We start from the raw sequence: 18,688 nt of genomic DNA, 5'->3' as shown, positions 1-18,688 counted from the left end.
GTAAAAACATAAAGTTTTCTCCCAAATCCTTCTGTTAAACGTATGAGCAATTGTAATTTCTAATCTATTTGCTTGTTGGGTCTTTACGCCGTGTTGAAGTGAATTCATGGTTCTCCGTGTCCGGCGGAAAGCTGGACAGAGCACTCAGGGCAGCCGGTGTTGGGGTTTGAGAGGGTCCTCCCGAGGAAGCATCTGAAGGTCCGCGTGCCTCAGTACAGAGGGGGCCAAGCTGCTGCTCTGGTGTCTGAGGTCTCAGTACCAGCGCTTTGCTGCCATCTAGCGTCGTAAGGTTTTCTTGAGTTTCTCACGGAAGGGCATTAGGGAGGATGTGAGAAGTATTTAAAACTTGGATAAAGGGAGCTTTGTTTTGTTTCAGTATACATTGCTGTTCTCAGTGTTTCTCTTTTTAAATAATAGACCAAAGTAATAATCCCAGTCGACTCACTAAGCATCATTAAAACGTAAGCCAGATACCTAAATTTTTACAGCTTTATCTGTTTTGGATACAATGGATCAATTTTTAGTAGTTACAGAAACATCTTTGCTATAGTTGAAGATCTTACACTGATTTTTCTTTTGCACGGTGGTGCCAGGAGAGCGCTGGAGTTCTTTCTAGAACATAGAAGTAGCCCTGGGCCCCTCCCAGCCCATCGCAGGTCTCGTCCGTGAGAAGCTCATCTGCTCCTCAGGAACCGCTGATGTTGACTCCGCAGGTTAGAGACGTGTTTGCCCGGGCTGTGCTCACCCTCCCCCTCTCCTCCCCACCCCAGTGCAGGTGGGGAGAGACTGAGTTTTTGCCAAGCTGGAAACCTTCAGAGCTGAAGCAAAATCTCCTTCTGTTTATTATACTTTATCTCCTGGTGAAATTTGGGGAGTGGCCTATTGTGGACAGAAGATAACTTAAGAACAGTGAGTGGTAAGGAATATACTTTAGGTAACCTTGAAAAACAGCTACACCCACTCCGCCGTTCCTGCCTTCATGGCCAAAATCACTTGGGAAGTGTTCGCTGTTGGCTGGAAGCTCCTGTTTGCTTTGAGCATTGGCCAGACGCAGAGCAGCACAGTCCTGCTTTTGTGTGAGGGTGGTTTTTTCCTTAGATGGACATTGAAGGAAGGGGGTTAGACAGATGCCTTTTAAGTTGTCATTTCACTGGTAAGGTGAATAAACTTCAGCTCTCTGTTCTCATATTTCATTTCCGTGTGGGCTACCTTATGAAAATCCCATGAGCCTGTAGTCCCCATACTTTCTGCTGGAGTTTTTCTGGGTTAATTTAATTGTCACCCAACACAGGTTTTATCCCCGCCACTTCTGCACTGGATAGAGCCTAGCCTGGGTGAAGGTGGGTTGGGTGGTGAGGAGAATGTATTTTTCTTAGAGGGGGAAAAAGGTGTTTCTCGTCTGGAGCAGCTTGTAGTTGTGCGGGGGTGCAGAACGGGAAAGGCTGTGTTTGCAGAGAAGCAGGAGTGCGGCGGTGGGGGTGAGCACCCACCCTGGTCCGGGGCGGCAGCTCCCCTGGCGGAGCAGCTCGCTGAGTCGGGGACAGTCCTAGAGACTTTAGTTGACTTGACATTCGTTCATTCTCGTAAAATAACTGATTTGATCTGCATAATAATTGGATCCACTCACCAAATAGAATTTTCTTGGCAAGTAAACAGAAGAGTGGAAGTGCAGGCACGTTGTTTGTTAGCTCTGTGACCTTGGGCAAAGTTCTCACCCTCCCTAAGCCTCTTCCATGTCCGGAAAGTGCTTCAAACTGTGAGAGTTATTTGCGGTAACAGGTGCAGAAACTCCCAGCACAGGGCTCGACTCCCGCTTGAAAGCTCAGATGGTAACAGTTACTGATACCCACGTTGTTGTTGTTGTTCAGTCGCCACGTCGTGTCTGACCCTGCGACCCCGTGGACTGCAGCACGCCAGGCTTCCCTGTCCTTCACCATCTCTCACAGTTTGCCCAAGTTCATGTCCATTGAATCCGTGATGCCATCCAACCATCTCATCCTCTGTCACCCTCTTCTCCTTCTGCCTTCAGTCTTTCCCAGCCATGAGAACCCCATGATACCAACATTATCATTCATATAAAGATCATTGAAATGGAATGAAAACAAATTTAGGTTCTTGGTTTGGACTTAGACTTTCCTTTAGAATACACTTAGTATTGAGTGTGGACAAATGCAGCAGAGGAATGTTGTGTTTTAAAGTTTAATTTGGGAGGTTTGATCAGTTTGCTGTCTTCAGTAGCAGTCGTTAGGAAGGCATTCAGTTCTTTTAATTGGTCAAGGAATTTTCTTTCTCAGGCATCTTTTTTGACTCACGTGTAAAGAAAACTGAAAGCTTTTGACTTGCTTTTTCTAAATTTTATTGATTATATATAAAGCTTTACCTTGGAATTACATCACATCAATAAATACTTAATCATGTGGTAAGCAGAACATGGAAGATTGCCTCAAAGGTGTATTTCCCCAAAGAGATACATGGTACATGCCCCAGGACACACCACCCTGAGAGTCAGGGGACAGAAACCGAGAAAGCCATGTGTGTGTTGGGGGGGGCGGAGTGGGGGTTCCTTCGCGGGTACCCGGGACATTGAAATACCTGTGTGCTGGGGTCTAAGTGTGAATTTGTTCAATTTCCTGTCCTTTGAACAGACTTAATTAGAGTCACATCATCAATGTTTCTGAAGTGGCCCTAGTGTTCTTTTTCACAGGGGGTGTGGGGAAGCCGGCAAAGAATTGCAGCTGTTACCGGCACTTGACAACGCTTTTTCTTCCTTTCCCATCCGTTTTTCTTTCCCTCTCTCCCTCTGTGTTGTTGCTGAGAGCTTCTGTGATGTGACCTCCCCTGGAACCCTTGGAGGTGGTGTGAGCGGCTCCTCTTGCTTACTCTCCATCTTGTTCTTTCAGTGACCTGGGAGTTTCTGTGCCTCTGCAGTAAATGCAAAGTGTGCGTCAGTGTAAAATTATCTCTTTTTATTTTTATTATTTTTTAGCCGTTGTTATCCATGTGTTTCTATAACAAAGGTAAACTAATGTTGAATTTAGAATGATCCTAAAAGAAGAAGGACATTTTCTCAAGCTTTGAAGTATTTGGTTGGAATTGCTTTTTTTGTAATTTTAAATGTGTTCAGTAAGATTCTTAATTAAGCTCAAATCTGAGTAATTTCCAAGAAGTCACATCAGCATCTCTGTCAGCTGAGATGCCCGTCTGTCCCCCTGGTCCTCTCTGGAAACTGACCTGGGCTGGTTCCTGCAGGGCGACCTGAAGGCTTACCTGCGTGGCGGCGAGCCGGAGCCGGCACGGGGGGACGCACAGACCATGCTGCTACAGAGGCTGGCGTGCGAGATCGCAGCGGGGCTGGCGGCCATGCACAAGCGGCACTTCCTGCACAGGTGGGTCCCTCCGCTCGCGTTCCTTCCCCACCCCTAACCCCAAACGTGGCACTGGCTCTGCTGGAAGCCCAAGGAGGACCAGCTTTGGGTGTGAACTTTCAATTTATAAACAAGACGTCCCCTCCTGCCCAGGGTCAGAACAAGGGTCGAGCTGGGCTCCATCTAAACCAGCACCAGGGAACAGAGTGCCAATACAGCCTAAGACCTAGAGGTTATTGCCAGAATCTCAAAGCATGCAAATGGGTGTGATGCTCAGAGTCGTGACGGAGCAGTTCCGGTCTCCCTTCCGGACCCCTGCCTTGGCATCCCCCTCGCATCAGCCTCAGGCTCCGCCTCTACCCGCTGGGCGTCGTTGTCACAGTGTGGCCCTCTCCAGTTCTGGAGGAGGGCTCTGAGGGTCTGACGTCATCTTCTGATAGAAGGCCCCAGTGTGGGCCTCTGGTCGGCACTCCGAGAGGCCGCCCTGACTGGGTCGGGGGTGCTGGGGTTGGTGTGAGCAGCACTGGGGTCGGGGTAACACATCTCTCCAGAGATGCGTTTCAGGCCCCACTTGAGCAGCCACAGCTCTCAGAGTGCGTCGTATTTTGTTCAGATCATCCACATAATTGTTTTAATTAGGATGGCAAAGGGCTTTGAGTCCTGAGATGATGATTCTTTAAACTCAGAAGGAGACTCCTGCTTGTTCTCCTCCAGCCTTTTCAGCTCTGATTTGTGTTTGAAATGTTTTCTCAGGTCTGTGGACAAATTGGGCAGAGTGTGTGTGTGTGTGTGTGTGTGTGTGCGTGCGCGCGCGCGCGCGCGTGTGCATGCATGTGTGCATGCTCAGTCACGTCTGACTCTTGCGTGCTCAGTTTGTGTGTGTGTATGCACGTGTGCATGCGTGCATGTATACTCAGTCATGTCTGACCGCCCCCCACCCCCCCGGCCAAGGCTCCTCCATCTAATACTGAAGTGGGTTGCCATTTCCTTGTCCAGGGGATTTTCCTGACCCAGGGATCGAACCCACGTCTCCCAAGTCTCCTGCATTGTTAGGCAGGTTCTTTACCACTGAGCTGTCTCTTTAGTTGACTTTAATTAAATCATTTTACTCTTTAACAATCGAAAGACCTGAAAAGGAATACCTGTGTGTACTGACATGGAGACATAGGTTGCACAGGTTGTATATTTTATATATACACATATATAAAATGTTTTTAAAATACAACACCATTAAAAAAAGAAAATGCTTATATCTGTGGGGGTTTATGTGAATCTCTGTGTGTATGTGTATGAACAGATATGGAAAAATACCTATCAAATTCTTAACATTACTTCAGGGTAGAAAGAAGAAAATTAACACTCTTCTTACATATCTATCTTATTTGACTTGCACGGTGAGCAGATCATTCTGATAAGGTGCTTTTTAAGACACCTGAAAAAATTATGAATTTCTTCAGGCCCAAGGCAGAAGCCCTTACACAAAACTTCAAAATATAAAGATCTATTTGTTTTATAATGGAAAAATCTTATATTTTGCTTTTTCCCCTTGTAACAGATTAATACCCAGCATATTTGTATTGTTACTCTTATAAAACACAAGTGACGATTACCTAAATAGTGGAGCATTTTCAGAGAAGATCACATCATAATCAGCAACATAAAGTTAACAGAGACAACTGGAAATTGTTTAAAGCCCAGATTGGTTTCTATGATTATATTTTAAAAATTGGCAAAGTAAATGTTACCTTCCTGTGAGTTTCTTTAGATTAAAGTTTTACTTACTTTAGAATCTTGTTTCAAACAAATAAAGATGATAAATTAACTCACATGATTTGGATGTAATTCAGGTACATAAACTCAAGGTAAAGAAAATTCCTGAAACCATTGACAGCTGTTTCATTTTATTTTAAAAAGTAGCCATATTTTATGTAATTTTGTGTGCTTTATTTTTTTGTTGGTAGCACACTGTAATAGCATTTTATACAATTGAAGTAGAGTTGGTCTGCAGTGCTTTGTCCCAGGTGTACAGCAGAGTGGCTCAGTTGTATACATGTTTTTCAGATTATTTGTCAGTCTAGGTTGTTATAAGACACTGAGTACATAATAGCATAGTTTTAAGTTGGACTTTGGAATATTTATTTGTTGACTCAAAGTCAAACTTTCTATGTTGGTTGGAAATAGAACTTCCCACACATCGAACTGGAAGCTGATCTAGTAAGGCACTCCCAGTTAATTTTTACTTTTGCTTATTGTCTGAGAGAAGACTTAAGCCTGGGTCTTGGGCAGGCTGCGTTTCTGCAGTCAGAGATGGTGGCCATGAAGGCCACGTAAACAGCAGGGGCTGCCAGTGTGCCATGCTCCGCACCGTCCTGACCTGCTGGCCGAGCGCCTGGGACTTCCTGTGCCCGGCCTGTCAGTCTTCCTGGAGGAGCAGGAAGAAGCCACCAGGCCACTGTGATGAGTAAGGGCACAGGGCATCCAGCGGGCGGCATGGGCATGTCTCTTGTAGCTGGAGACCCATGTGACCGTGGCCTTAAGGTGTACCCAGGCCACACTGCATGAAGGGACCTCCTGAGGGACGTCCCTGGGGGTCCAGTGGTTGGGACTCAGCGCTTCCTCTGCAGGGGTGCAGGTGCGATTCCTGGTCGGGAGACTAGGATCCCACATGCTGTGTGGCGCGGCCAAAACAACACACGAGACCTCTTTAGGATTTTCCCAGTTTAAAGTTAAAAGTTACTTTCTGCTGAGAAACACCGAGGTTAGTAAGTCCTCCAGCCCTCAGAGTGTGGGTGTCCAGTGTTACAGGAGCCCAGCATCTGCAGAACCCAGTTTATGGGGAAGGTGTGTGTGAGAGGGTTAGGGAGGACTGGCCACAGGCCTGGGTTGTAGACCTTGTCTGTGCTGTGACATCAGGGAAGAGAAGCGGGATGCAGACTGACCTGATGAGCAGGGGTGAAAGCTTTCCAGACGCTGAATGAGCCCAGTGGCCTGTTTGTGCTGCGTCTGAATCCCCTGGCCTTGCTCCTCAGCCGCTGCCTCCGCGAGCTGCAGCCACCTTCCAGTGGGAAGCGGCAGAGTCTCTTCACAGCCCACATGGGGATTCATTTTTATGCTGTGGTGGCTGCTGGCGGCGGGTTGGTACAGTGAGCTGAAGCTATTAAGTGGCCTCTCCTTCCTTAATCCTCTGAGCCTGTTTCTTCCCTGAAACAGGGTAATCTTGCCCTGAAGTGCTTTTGTCAGGATTACATAAGATAATGTGGGCCGCGCCCTGGAAGAGTGTTCAGTAATGTTGGGTTGTCGCTTGCTCTTTTGATTAGGAATTCAGGTTCCTGGGAGAGCCTTGGTGGGTAATATGTTAATTGAATAGAGGACAGAGTAGTTTTCAAAACGGCTGCAGCCCCTCTGAGCTATTTCCACAAGACCGATCTCCTGGAGGTGGACGAGCTCTCACGCCAGTGGGAGCTGAGAACAAGCCATGATGTTTCCTTGTGAATCCGGGCGGAAAACTGTTTAGAACACTTCTGTGTACCTGCTGCTCCGCTCACCTGGCGGGGTCCCTGCAGTCACCACTGAGGCCGCCGCACGTGTTACCGCCCAGGGGGACGGAGCCCAAGCTCTGAGGGCCAGGTCAGTTGGCAGCTTTGCTACTAGACCTGTTTTTCAACTTGAAAGAAGAACATACTGGGTATGTTTGTATTTCTTGACCCAAACCAGCCATTGACGTCAAGAGTTAGCTCTGCTGTTAAAAAGTTACACCTTTACGGTTTCCTATTCTTTAGCTTGGTACATTATTGGACCTTGGAGAATATGTATGTTTTACTACTTTTGAGTTGAATTATATCATTTTGACTTTGGACAACACTTTGATGTTTTGAATATTTTGATGTTTAAAAACTGTATTCTTATAAAAACCTTATGAGTTAACCCTTACAGGTTAGCGCACACCTCCTCATTTTTTTTCTTTTTTTTTGCCAGGGAGAACTGAGGCTCTGGTGTGCTAATTGACTTGCCAGAGTCACACAGTTACGAGTGGTGGAGCCAAGAGTAGGTCGCCGGTCTCTGACTTTGTCCAGTGTTTTTGCACTGTCCTCTGGTGACCAGGATGTTTGGGGTGGGGTACAGGGCGAGTTTAGAGGAAGTTCCCTCGGTCACACCATCGTTTTCCTCCTCAGTACCCCCAGTGTTCAGGTAACAAGAGGTGTTTCCTCCTCTTCTCTCTCTCTCTCTCTCTCTCAGACCATAAGTCGAATTGTAGGAGTTTCACAGTGTCATGTACAGAGAGCCCCAGGCCCTTTGCCCATATATCTTTTCACCTTTTACCTGCTTCTCGTTCCCCGTGTCTATAGACATGCAGGGACCCTGTGTGAGGAGAAAGGTGTGGAGGGAGGCGGCCGGCGGCCCTGGAGTGGCTCGAGTGGCTGGAGTGGAAGGTGCCAGGGGCCACCCTGCAGGTGCCCCCCACTGTGGCCTCAGGCTGCCACCCTGCTTCGGATGCCTGCACGCTCCTGGGCGGGGGCCCTGGCACCCAGATCTTCATTCTGCTCCCAGGACAGAGGTGTTGGGAAGGTTGAGGAGGGTCTGTCTGCAGGGGCCTTAGCAGTGCGAGCCAGCGGTGCCCGGAGCCTCTGGGGCAGGACCCGCAGTGCCATGCACGTGCGGCTTGTAGTCCAGGGGCCAGGCGGCCAAGAGCCCCGCATTCTGCTGCCCGCACGTGGCCACCCGTCCTTCCTTCCTCATCTCCAAAACCCAGGGGCCACCTCTCTCCTTGAGATGGGAGGTTTCTACGGCGCACCTCGTTCTACCACGCTTCGAAGATGCTGCGGGTTTGCTGGACTCACCGCCCCCCACACACACAGATCAGAAGTCTGCAGCAGCCGTCGTCGGGCAGGTCTGGCGGTGCACCTCTCCAGCAGCGCTGCTCGCTTCCTGTCTGCATCACGTCGGGTGGCTCTCACAGTATTTCACACCTTGTCGTCGTCGTTTGTTACGATGATCTGTGATCAGTAATCTTCAGTGTTACTATTGAAATTGTTTTGACATTTTTTAAGTGATAGTATTTTAAATTAAGGTTTATACGTAGCATTTTTTTGTTTGTGTTTGCTTTTGGACACATAATAGACTACAGTGTGGTGTGAACATGACTGCTCTATGCACTTGGAAACCTAAAAGTTCATAGACTTGCTTTATCAGGAGAATCTCTTTACCGTGGTGGGCTGGGGCACTGATCCCCCCACGTGCGTGCATTTCGTCTGTAACATTAGAGGTGTCCCGAGGTTTCCCCAGACACTCCAGAGGCCTGGTGGAGTGCCGTGAAAACACTGCTTGTAAAGATGGTGTATGGAGGGATTGAATACATCTGACTGGTTTCACTACATCTAACTAATTGAATACATCTAACTGCTTTCTTATCTTGGACTTAAAACTTTTATCGCTTAAAAAACGCCAAAAAAATTACGGTAGTAACACTGAAGGTCAGTGATCACAGATCATTATCACAAACATAATAACAGTGACAAGGTGTGACATACTGTGAGAGCCACCATGGTGTGACACAGACGGGTGTCCACTGAGGTCAGCACGAGGTTGGCGTGTTTATTGAGGACCAGCCGCACAGACCGCAGTGAGCTCTGACCGACTGGTCACGGGTTGTTGCTGACGGTCATTGATGGTGAGAGACAGAAATACTGGCCCTGGAGAGTCGCTTCAGTTCCTTGCGCCTCAGTCTCCTTTTCTGTAAATGGGGACATACCAGTACCCACCTGGGAGGCCTGCTGTGAGGATGAAACGAGTTAACACGTATCAGGTGCGGGAGAAACGCCTGTGTGTAAAGTGCTTTCTGAACACGAGCCGGGATGGTGCGGTGGGATCCGTGGTGGTGCGCACCAGCCACTGGATTCCGCCGGCGTTCGCTCTCGTGTCCTCATCCATGTTGTTTGCTCTATTTCAGACACACGAGCTTTGGAAACTAAAATCACTGAAAATAATTTGATAACGTTTTTGATTTTTGGCCATATAAAGACAAACGTTTTAAATTTTGGACTATGGAAATTCAGTTTCTGAGAACTTTTATTTAAGATTTAAAACTGTAAGTTAGGTATTCAGTTCTATTTTAGTTCAGTGACTTTTTCATTCATATGCCAATTGATAATTTAAAAAATCCCAAGGGTTAAAGCTAAAATCCAAAAAATGTAATCTGCTGTGTCTATGGGAAGTTTTTTTTAGAAAAAGTAGGTTTTTACTTTTCAAGTTAGGTAGTTTTTAAAACTAATTTGTTCTTAAATAAACTGAGTAAATCGTTTTAAGTCAGTCTTGAAAATATACTCTTTGCCTCCCTCTTGGAGAGGTAGAGTTTGGAAGAGAAGAGAGTGAATTGGAGGGGGCTAAGTCACTTATTTAAATCACTTATTTGGGGAAGGCAATGGCAACCCACTCCAGCACTCTTGCCTGGAAAGTCCCATGGACGGAGGAGCCTGGTAGGCTGCAGTCCATGGGGTCGCGAAGAGTCGGACACGACTGAGAGACTTCACTTTCACTTTTCACTTTCATGCATTGGAGAAGGAAATGGCAACCCACTCCAGTGTTCTTGCCTGGAGAATACCAGGGACGGCGGAGCCTGGTGGGCTGCCGTCTATGGGGTCGCACAGAGTCGGACTTAGCAGCAGCAGCAGCAGCAAATCACTTATAATGCTTGCATATCTTTGAAAAAGGAGTTAAAACAAACATTTTTAATAATGCAGATTATTTTAGTGTGCTTGAAGTTGTAACTTTATTCTTTACTTGCAGTTAAGAGACTACTACTAGACTATTACTCAGGTAATGTAAGGTATTTAAAATAAATTCAGACAAATTAGCCAGTTTAGAATTCTTCTGTGGTAACTCTAAAAATACCAGGAAATGAGCCATAAGTCTGGTATCAATGCAGAACAAGGTACAAATACATTTAGATTTTAACCTGTTAGCAGTCAGAGTGATTTACCAAAAAAAACCAAAACTGATCATCTCCATTCTTTAAGTAATTAGGAATATGGCGTTGCCTTTTTCTATGAAAAAGGATTTTCAAACATAAATTATTTATCAGGGAACTCAATACACTTACCACCCTGATTTCCCAAGAAAGCCTTTTTCCACAGCAGTTCCATGTCATGTCATCCTGGGTGTTGATTCGCCTTGTTCTCATGTTCACTTCACTCTTTCTGTTTTCAGTGACTTAGCCCTGAGAAACTGCTTTCTTACCTCGGACTTAAATGTGAAAGTGGGTGATTATGGAATAGGATTCAGCAGGTACAAGGTAAGCCAGAGGTTTAAGGGTTCTCTCTCTGATCTAATTTAATGCTCATGAAGTGGTCATATCACAAAATGCCATGCCTGTTTGGAAAGGGAGGGTAAATAATTATTGCTGCTATATAATAAAATATACACATCATATATAAATATTTCTGTTACATGTTTGGTAAAATTTCAGCTCAAATCAGTAAGCTTGGGATTTGAGTTTTTCAGCTCTCAAAAATATATCCCCCAAAGAAAATAAGTAAAGTACCTGTGAAATTTTTATTTGTGTGTGTTTGTTTAGCCCAGCTGAGTAAGGTGGCTTACTCTGGGGCAAAAAAAAAAAAAAAATTGATGCAAATGTAAGTCTGTTCTTAGTCTCCATAGTAGCTCTAGTATCTTGAGCACTTGCTGTATGCCACCCAGGCACTATGAAGGACTTGCCCACGTGGTCTCATGTAGTCCTCATTGTAAAGGGAGGGCTGGTGCGTCTTCCTGATCTCACAGGTCAGGAGTAAGGCTCATGTTTGCTGCTTGCTCAAGAGTCACAGAGCTGGTAGATGGTTGAACGTTGACTCAACAGTCTGTCCAATTCGAAAGCCTGCACTCTTACTCATTAACCACCCTGTTCTTCTGCTCAGGAATACAGCCCAGCATAGTTTACAAGATATTTTGCTCAGAGTCTGTGTTCTGTGCATCAGACACGGCGTACTTTCCTTTTCCAGGAAGGGAGACTGAGCAGGTGTTCATGGTTCAGAAACCAGCTCATGAGGCCCAGGAGGCTGATTCAGAGAAACCCTCCACCCACCCTCTGCCTGGAAACTCTGTCTCTGTGTCCATTTCTTTTTTCTGACTTGTGTTTTTGGGTAGAGTATGTGTTTTCTGAGAATGACCTGGGATTAAGTTACTGAGCTCACTAGAAGTGTTAGAGAATTCAAAATTCTGTGTGCTTTCTTACAAAACAGGAGGATTATATTGAGACAGATGATAAAAAATTTTTCCCTCTTCGGTGGACTGCTCCAGAATTAGTAACCAGCTTTCAAGACAGACTGCTAACTGCAGATCAAACTAAATATAGTAATATCTGGTATGTATCGATTTACCATTCGATTAGGCTTTTGTTATTAACAGAGTCCTAACTTCTTTCTTCTCAAGTACTTTCTTAAGGGAAAGTATAATAATTGAATGAGATGTAGGAATACCAGTGACTGATGATGTGAAAGATAATTTATTGACATCATAGCAATGATCCCAGTTTTTGCAATGGTGCAATAACTTTTACCCATTCAATAGTAATAATCTCCATAAAAGCAGGAACCAAGGCTGTTTTCTTTGCCTACTATAGGGCCTTGTTTATAGTAGATGTTTAATAAATGTTAATTGAGTGAATGAAAAAACTGAAAGAGGTATGTAAGACTAACAGTTTCTGTTACAGCTTTCTAAATTTATATCTACCTTTTTTTTTGGTGCTGTTGTCCTGCTTTTTCTATTTTTTTTTGCTTCTTACTTTCTTATGGAATTTTTTTCTTTTCCTCGTAGTTTGGGAGCTGTGTAGTCTATTGCTATGATTGTATTGGCTACCCTAGAAATAACATGCATACTTAACTTAGTCTAACAGTAGTTCTTACTTTGGCCCCTTTCTGAGCGATACGAGGACCCCAGGGTATTTTAACATGCTTTAAATTTACACCACACACACACACACACACACACACACACACACACACACGCAATTATGTTCATCATTGTGAGGTATCTTATTTTTTTTCTCTTAACCCCACAAGATGTTATTTTTCTTAACATCAGTGTTTGTTTAGGTTTATCCACATAATTAAATGACTTTGCTTTTTTTCTTAAATTTCCCCCAAATCTCAGACCTTCTGTTGGGGCTTACTCTCCTTCTATCTGAAGTATGTCCTTCAGAATTCCCTGTGGTGCAGTCTCCCTGGTAACAGACTCTCAGGTCTTTTTCTGTAGGTCTGAGCATACCTCTGTTTTGTCCTCATTCTTGAAGTGTATTTTTTTACTTGGTGACAGTTATTTTCTCTCCGTGTATTGAAGATCTCACTCCACTGTCTTCTGGCTTCCATTGTTGCTCTTGAGAAGTCAGCCGTAAGTCTCCCTAAGCTCTTTGAAGGTAACGTGACTTTTTCTCTCTGGCTGCTTTTAAACTCTTCTCTTTGTCTTTTGTTTTTTTGTAGTTTCACTGTAATATGTGTGGGTGTGGACTTTTTTGTTTTTCTGCTTGGCATTTCATCTTAGGTGGGTGTTCTCAGCCCTTATCCTCCCAATAACTGCCTCAGCCCCATTTTTTCTTCTTTTGGAAGTCTGATTAGACACGAGTCATGACCTCTTGCTTTGTCTTTTGTCTCTTATTCTCTCCTTCAGCTCCCTGTGCCACACTCTAGATCATTTTTCAGACGTGTGCTCTAGCTGCTAATTCTTGGTCTTTTTAAAATTCCTTCTTCGGCTGTGTCTATTCCTCTATTAAATCTCTACTGAATTTTATAGTTCAGGTAATTGGCTTTTCTGTTTTAGGAGGTCTATTTGATTTTTTAAAAAACTGTCCCAGAGTTTTTTAAAGTTCAGTTATGATCTGCATCCGATAATTCCTGTATCTGAGGTCTTCGTGGATTTGATCTTCCTGGTTCTTGATGGTGCCTTGTTTCCTCGGGGCCTTCTGATGGTGAGGATCCTGGAAGCCTGGCCTTGAGAACATTCCCTCAGAGAGGGTGCACCCGTGCTTGTGTCAGCTCTCTGGGTGTCCTGGCTCGGCAGGGACAACAGCAGCCCAGGGCTTTCTGTATTCAGCCTGAGGTCTTTGGGGCACTCGGATGGTGTGAGCTTGGGCTGCGAATCCCAGTAAGGCCAGCTCTGTGGTCACAGCTTCTTCGGGACTGTCCATCCCCCTACCCCTGCCGCAGGCACACGCACACGTGTACTCAACATACATGTACACACACACTCACAGTCACAAACGTGCACTCACTCACAGGGCCTCGGTGCCAAGCCAGCTTGCCCCCCCGGGCTCCTGGGGGGCAGGTGTGTCCTCACCATGGTGAGGAGGTCTCTGTGAGGCCCCCTGTTGGGCAGGGCCAGGGCTTGGGCCTGTGCACCGTTGAGCCTTGCTCGCTACAGACAGGCGTGTGGGTCCCGTGCTCCGGCAGGCGCCACGGTCAGACACAGCGTGGCATTCTTTGTTCTCTGAGCTCCAGGTTCTGTCCAGTGAGTTCTCTGCCAGCTTCTCTGTTGTTGATATGTTTTATACGAAGTTGCCTTTCACGCATCATCCGTATTGTTACTGTTCTCAGTGGGGTGATTGACCTGAAGACTTACCCTGCGTTCCCAGAGACGGAGCCTGCCCATTGTTTCTGATGGGGCGAGAAGCCCTGGCGCAGGGCTGCCGGTGGTGTCAGCTTCTGCCCGAGGCAGGGACCACACTGCCCTGTGCTGGGGGTGACCTGATGGTCTTGGTTCCATGAGTTTGGTGGAAGAGGGGAGAAGAGCTACAGGACGTTTTTCCTTCCAGAAGAAAGCAGGCCACTGGTCCTTAGGGAGACAGGGAATGGTGGGCAGCGGCTGATACCGCTTTTCCTGAGGAGACTGGGCAGAAAGACGAGGGAATAGGGAACCGCAGGATGGGCCTTGAATAGGGGGACACGTCTCATCTTCCTTGGTGGCCTGCGTGAGAAGATGCACGAGGGATGCTGGAGAGAGGTGTTAGGAGTGAGGAGCTGAGAAAGCCCAGGCCTCATGTGCTCTGAAGAGCAGCGGAGGGGCTGAGGAGAGGGCTGGTTCAGGAACAGGCCTTATGGGGGGAGAGAAAGGGTGTCAGGGGTCTGGAGAAGCTGAGGTGGGCAGAGGTGCATGCCCAGGATCAGATCAGGTGCTGAAAACACTCACTGTGCCCCAGTCAGAGACTGCCTTTGTGGTCTTTAGCATTTCATGCAAACTTTTTATTTTCCTTAATTAAATAAGTTGGTAATTCCCTAAAGTCATTGACAGTGTCTTAAACTTCTTTTTCATCCAAGATGGCTCTCTGCTCCTAGCAGTTCTGTGCCAGGGGCATGTCTCCCTTCTTGAACTGGACTAGAGATTTGGGTTCTTTTATTTCCTTGATAGAAATGCCCTCTCCACCTAGATACTGAATATGTTGATTTACTCACTGATTTGTGAGATAAGCGTAAAGAGAATTTAACTCGTAAGTTACATTGTACTCTGCAGTGTCAAATAATAGATTGATGTATTCAAATACAGCTTATTTTTCTGGTGGGTGTCGGTCATCGTCATGTGAATCATCAGTAGCTACATCTGACAGGAGTCACAGCCACATGAGAGCTTTCTAAGCATGCAGCCATGCCTGCATCTGCCAGCTAAGAGTCCTCAGCGGTGGGTGCTCAGTACCAGCGTCCGGGTGACACAGATGACCAGCCAGGTCCAGGAGCCACTGCAGAAAATAGATCGTAACACACGACGGGAGGGGAGTGGTGGGAAGGAACACGGAGACCACGTAGAGGAGGTATCCCCCCCAACCCACCAGCAAAGGCCATTTCCAAGGGGACAGCGCTGGGCACACGGGCGGGCAGGGCAGGTACAGAGAAGGTGGTCCCTTGCCTGTGGTGATGGTACCCGTAGGCAGTGAGTGATCCGGGCAGGTGGCCTCTTCCACCAAGCAGTGAAGAGTCGTCCTTCCTGATAGCGGAAAGCCCTGAATACTCAGAATAACTGCAATAGGAAACACACAGGTCAACAGGGAAGACCTGTTCACTTTGGAAGTTCCACTGCTTACTACTGTTGTGAATGGGATTCCCTGCCCCCCGCCACCAAAACCCTCAGAATTCCGTGTGTTTACCCTATATCTAGCCATGTTGCTGAATCCTTTCAAGGCCATTGTGATGATCTTTTATGATTCCTTGAGTTTTAAAGTTGACAGTCATTTGAATGCTTCCTTGTGATTATTCCCTCTAGCTCCACCTAATTTTTTTTTTTTTTTTACCTTGGCCGGAACTCCTAAAGTAACATTCTGTTAGTCAGTCTGAGGAGGCGTTCTTGCTGTGGTCCACACCTTAATAGAAGTGCTTGCTTTTTAAGTCATGTTAAAGCGCTATCTTGAATAACCTCTTCCGTAGCCCCTTGTGCTTGAAATGACTGATGGCTGTATGTGTAAAACTGTGGGTGTTACAAATTCAGTATCTGAAGAGAGAAAGATGTGCTTTTTTATTCCCCCACAGGTCCCTGGGTGTGACGCTTTGGGAGCTCTTTGAGAATGCTGCTCAGCCTTATTCCAACCTCTCCAACTTAGATGTTCTCAACCAGGTCATTCGAGAGAGAGACACGAAACTCCCAAAGCCCCAGCTGGAGCAGCCCTACTCCGACAGATGGTGGGTAACTTCACGTCACCTTCTCTCAGAAGCCGAAGAAAGTCTGTCTCCACAAGTCTTAGTTATATATTCCCTGATTTTCAACAGTAAATGTTATGAAAAGCAATCATTTATATATTATTCATGACTGATTTTAGAATTAACATCTAGTTTTTAAAATGTAATACTGTTTAAAAAAAAAAGTGTAGAACCAGCAGGAATTTCTGTCTTATACATGTGATAAGAAACTTGTTAAGTCTGAGTTAATTCTAAGAATCAGTTTGAGGGCATTTGCTATCGTGGAATTGTTTTTGAACAAGGCTGTATGTGTGACACTCAGCGTGTGACGAGACAGGTAGCACAGACATGATTGGGTTTGAATTGGCACCTGAGGCAGTTTGCATAATGTGTGTTGACATTTGCAAAAACAAATTTACTTCTTAAGAGTCTCCAGACCCATTCTTACCTCGGTTTCCAGGTAGAGTCGGGCTCCCCTGTGTTGAGGCCCCTGTCCGTGCCACCCTGTGCTCAGCGGGCGTTGCCCCTGCATCTGGTTGCCCTTATGTGTGGGCACTGCTCAGCCCCTCACCCGACTTGCTAGAACTAACTCACCCAGAATAACTGGATGTTTCTGCCGTAAATTTAATACCATGACATCGTCGTCCTGTCTTCCCTTCCACTCACGGCCGCAGTTTAAGGCGTTGCCCGTATTCAGCCAACCCTTTGAAGACCATCTCCTGGCTGCCACCTACTCTGGGCTTCTGTTTCTGCTCTTGCTCTCCACCCTCAGCTCCTTTGGTGGCCTGAGGGAAGCATGTGCTGCACAAGGTCGTGGTGTTCCTTTCTGTCGGGGGAATCGTTAGAGAGTAGTCACCACGGCCTGTCTCTGTGTGAGTCCTTGCAAAATAGAGTGAGTAAGTCTCATACGTTAGACACGTGCATCCTTGACTAAGCAGGAGACCGATGGCAGTTGTGTTCAGAGGAGAGCATTTTAGGGCTGCTTGTAAATTCAGTGGCTGAGCGCGTGGAAAACACCAGAAGAACAAACGACAAGGCCAGAAGAATTGCAGTGATGCTGCACAGGGTCCTAAGGATGCAGAAATCAGTGGCCAGATTTTCTCTCTCCATTTCCACTTTCCCCCAGAGCTCACCATGAACCAGACTCCTGCTGGTGGCCAGCAAAGTGATTCAAGTGTTGGGACTTCTTGGGTGTTGAGCTGGCCTAGGGGGTCCTTGTGAGGTCTTTTCTTGTTTTAAAACAATTTGTCATCTGTCCACTAATCTCCTGTCTCGCTCAGGTATGAAGTCTTGCAGTTCTGCTGGCTGTCACCAGATAAGCGGCCAGCAGCGGAGGACGTGCACCGGCTGCTCACCTACCTGCGGATGCAAAGCCAGAGGGACCCGGAAGTGGACTTTGAGCAGCAGTGGAACGCACTCAAGCCCACCGCAAACAGCAGAGACGCTGCAAGTAACGCCGCCTTCCCCATCCTCGACCACTTCACCAGGGACCGGCTCGGCAGAGAGATGGAGGAGGTCCTCACTGTGACCGAGACCAGCCAAGGCCTGAGCTTCGAGTACGTCTGGGAGGCGGCCAAGCACGACCATTTCGACGAGCGTAGTCGGGGCCCCCCGGATGAAGCCTTGTCCTACACCAGCATTTTCTTCCCCACGGAAGCGTTTGAGAGCTCGCTCTCAGACCCCGGTCCTGGCAAGCAGGATGACAATGGCCAGGATGTCCCCCTGCGGGCCCCCGGGGTGGTGCCCGTTTTCGATGCCCACAACCTTTCTGTTGGAAGCGACTACTACATCCAGTTAGAGGAAAAAAGCCGTAGCAACTTGGAGCTAGATTACCCGCCCGCTCTGCTCACGACAGAGATGGATAATCCTGAGAGGCTTGGGGATGGCGCATCCCAGTGTCTGACGCTCAGGAGCCTGGAGCTTGAGGAGTCCAGTACAGAGGAGGATTTCTTCCAGAACAGTGCAGACCCCAAAGACGCCAGCAGACCCGAGGAGGCACACAGCACCAAGGGCCCCGAGAGCCCTTTCAACAGTTTATTTAATGACCTTGACAAGTCAGAGGCTTTGCCCAGTCACCAAAAAATATTTGACTTGATGGAACTAAATGGAGTCCAAGCTGACTTTAAGCCTCCCACCCTGAGTTCAAGTTTGGATGACCCCAAAGAGTCCGTAATCGCACGCCACTTGGAGAGGGAAAAGCCCCGTAAGCTTTTTGACTGTGAGCCTCTTTACTCCACAGACAGACTCATACACCAAGATGGTTTTGATCAGCTGGACAGTGAAGAGTTGTCAGAAAACTTTTTATTTCTTCAAGAGAAGAACTTACTGAAAGACTCTTTGTCCAGCAAAGAGCATGTAAATGATCTGCAGACAGAACTCAGAAATGCTGGCTTTCCTGAATCCATGTTAGAAACTCCCAGTAGAAAGTCTGTAGAGGCTGAGTCTAAGTTTGCTGAAAATAAACCCTACTCTTCGCTGCAGGAGAGCATCAGCGTGCACGGCAAGGAGTCGGGTGCAGCGCCCAAGGGTGGCACTGGGGCAGCGGCCTCACCTTGCTCCCCACAGCCGCAGGTACCTCCTACCTCGCTCGAAACCCAGGGGCCGCCTCATGATGTCCCCCCGGGGGCGGCCCTGAAGCAGGGCGGAGCCAGGCCCATGCATCCAGAGGGCGGTGTCTGT

The 18,688-nt window shown here is 47.0% G+C and overlaps 1 protein-coding gene across 1 annotated transcript in view; it reads left to right on the top strand.

Annotated features, from left to right (window-relative positions):
• LMTK2 (lemur tyrosine kinase 2) overlaps positions 1–18,688 on the top strand; it is a 64,022-nt gene that overhangs the window by 30,450 nt on the left and 14,884 nt on the right. The window contains exons 7-11 of the mRNA XM_010845747.1: positions 3,250–3,386; positions 10,569–10,653; positions 11,597–11,718; positions 15,863–16,012; positions 17,290–18,680. Coding sequence (XP_010844049.1) covers positions 3,250–3,386; positions 10,569–10,653; positions 11,597–11,718; positions 15,863–16,012; positions 17,290–18,680 — 1,885 coding nt within the window. The remainder of the gene's footprint in view (positions 1–3,249; positions 3,387–10,568; positions 10,654–11,596; positions 11,719–15,862; positions 16,013–17,289; positions 18,681–18,688) is intronic.

This window comes from Bison bison, unplaced genomic scaffold (assembly GCF_000754665.1).
Source record: "Bison bison bison isolate TAMUID 2011002044 unplaced genomic scaffold, Bison_UMD1.0 scf7180017864223, whole genome shotgun sequence".
NCBI classification, from domain to species: Eukaryota; Metazoa; Chordata; class Mammalia; order Artiodactyla; family Bovidae; genus Bison; species Bison bison.
This window is presented reverse-complemented; position numbering and strand designations above follow the sequence as displayed.